The 2,123-nt window shown below is 33.8% G+C and overlaps 1 protein-coding gene across 2 annotated transcripts in view; it reads left to right on the plus strand.

Annotated features, from left to right (window-relative positions):
* Nucleotides 1-1,080, plus strand: part of PIK3C3 (phosphatidylinositol 3-kinase catalytic subunit type 3) — a 161,886-nt gene extending 160,806 nt beyond the window's left edge. The window contains exon 25 of one of the 2 annotated variants that reach the window (XM_007464169.1): nt 709-1,080. In XM_007464169.1, the coding sequence (XP_007464231.1) occupies nt 709-723 (15 nt within the window). In that variant the 3' untranslated portion in view covers nt 724-1,080. The remainder of the gene's footprint in view (nt 1-708) is intronic. The other variant, XM_007464170.1, reaches the window with a different exon arrangement.
* The last annotated feature ends 1,043 nt before the right edge of the window (nt 1,081-2,123 follow it).

Below are 2,123 nucleotides of genomic sequence, written 5' to 3' on the forward strand. Positions count from 1 at the left end.
TCCCGTTGCGGAGCACAGGCTCCGGACACGCAGGCTCAGCGGCCATGGCTCACGGGCCCAGCCGCTCTACGGCATGTGGGATCTTCCCGGACTGGGGCACGAACCTGTGTCCCCTGCATCGGCAGGCGGACTCTCAACCACTGTGCCACCAGGGAAGCCCTCCTTTGATTTTTTTTTTCCAGACCATTTCTGTACTCTGTATTGTACATTGGCTGCACTCTGGAATAAATTATACGTTTTCACAGTCTCTAAAAATGTCATACCAAGAACTAAGCTCACTACTCAAAATATTAATCATCTGTCACTGCAAAATTTTGTGGAATTTTTGCCTTCCTAGTGCTAGATTTGTCTGCCATGTAATAATGAGATCATCTTGAGCTTACAGTTAGCAAACATTCCCTCCCCCAAATATTTGCTCATATAAACTGATTTTTAAGCAAAGTCTTAGGAATCCTGTACATTGTAGTTAATTTAAATCCTCTTCATGGCATGTAGTAAAGTAATAATTTCACCTTTTTTTTTTTTTTAATAGAAGACTTCTTTTAAAAAAAATTAAGGACTGGAATTACCTGAGGGTGTTTTGGGGTTTTTTTTTCTATTAAAGAATTATATGTCTCTTTCTAAGCAGTTTTTAGAACTATAAACTTGTTTTTCTTTGTGAACAGTGAAGCTAATTATTTTCTGTTTCTTTGTTTTTAATTTTTGTAGTACTGGAGAAAATGAAATTGGTTTGGCCCATCAAGATGCTTGTCTCTGTGAGAAAACTACTTTAGAAACAACATGTGTATAACGAAGACTTCAGGCTAATGAGCAAGGAAGAGAATATTAGTCTTCAAAATACCATATATCCTAAATGTTACAGGCATCCTAAATGCCTAAATTCTGTTTCCTTGGTTGTCCTTGCTTAAATATGGTCCCAAAGGGTTTGTTCTGATATATTGTATATATTTATTTTCAAATGTACACATTGTTAATGAGCTAAGAAGTAAGAATTTTGTTCCAGAACCACATACATATTATGAGAGCTCTGAAGGAATTTCATGTTGAAATAGTAAAACATTTTAGCCTTCAAGTTTGAAAGTCCATTTTTTTCTTCATCTCTTCACATCAGATGAGCAGTTATATGAATCTGGATTGTCTTAGTTTTAGTTGGTTGTTTGTCTCTCCCTCTCTTGTTCCCTTTCTCTCTTCTTCCTTCTCCTCTCCCCCTACATTTTTTTTTTTTTAATTTTTTGTCCTAACCTATAACACTTAAAAGTTTTACATGTTATGGCCTATTCATTTATACGTTGAGAATTATATATATATTTCAAATAAGATAGTCATTTTTTTTACAAATACTGTATTTTGTTTCTTATTTTTTTGTGTTTCACATTTCTCTTAGGTTTTAAGTACATAAAGCAGGTTATAAAAATGTAGCTATCTGAATAATTGGCCAAAAGGTAATATGGCAGCAGCTTTTCATATTGAGCCTAAAATATTTTTACATGTAAACATAAATTGTCTTTCTGCAATAAATTTTTTTATAATGAAAACTTAGTTTTCAAGAGCTTTTAAAAATAGCTCCCCTAGACCTGTTAATGTAATATATCCTTTCTGATTAAAGCAAAATAATTTTTGGTCTTTTAAGAGTAGAAGTCCTACTAATCCATCTAGCTTTTTTGCCTCATGGAACTTTAGGGAAAAGGAACAAACACAAACGAAAAGAGCAGCACAGTAATAATCTTTGCAAATTAATGTGTTGCAAGGTCATGTGATTTTGTTTTGGAAGATAAATAATATCTCATTCTTTTGGTGCTGAATAAATATTTAATATCAAATGACAGAAAAGATTAAGAAGGTTAAATTTAGGCAGAGTTTCAGAGAATGTCATTAATTATAATGTTTGTCACCAAATTCATATCTGTGAGTCTGCCTTGTTGGGGTGGGGTTCCCAGCTGGAAAGCAAGCATATAATTAAGAGATGTCTTAGAAGCATATGGAATGTGACTTGTATAAAACATACATCAGGTTAGAAAAATGGTAAAGATGAAAAGGCCTTTGCAAATTATCGTAAGAGAATAATGACTAACCTAATTGGCAAGCTTCATCCTCTCTCTTGCTTTTTCTTTGCTTCACATATT

The sequence above is a fragment of the Lipotes vexillifer genome, unplaced genomic scaffold (genome assembly GCF_000442215.2).
Source record: "Lipotes vexillifer unplaced genomic scaffold, Lipotes_vexillifer_v1.1 scaffold235, whole genome shotgun sequence".
NCBI classification, from domain to species: Eukaryota; Metazoa; Chordata; class Mammalia; order Artiodactyla; family Lipotidae; genus Lipotes; species Lipotes vexillifer.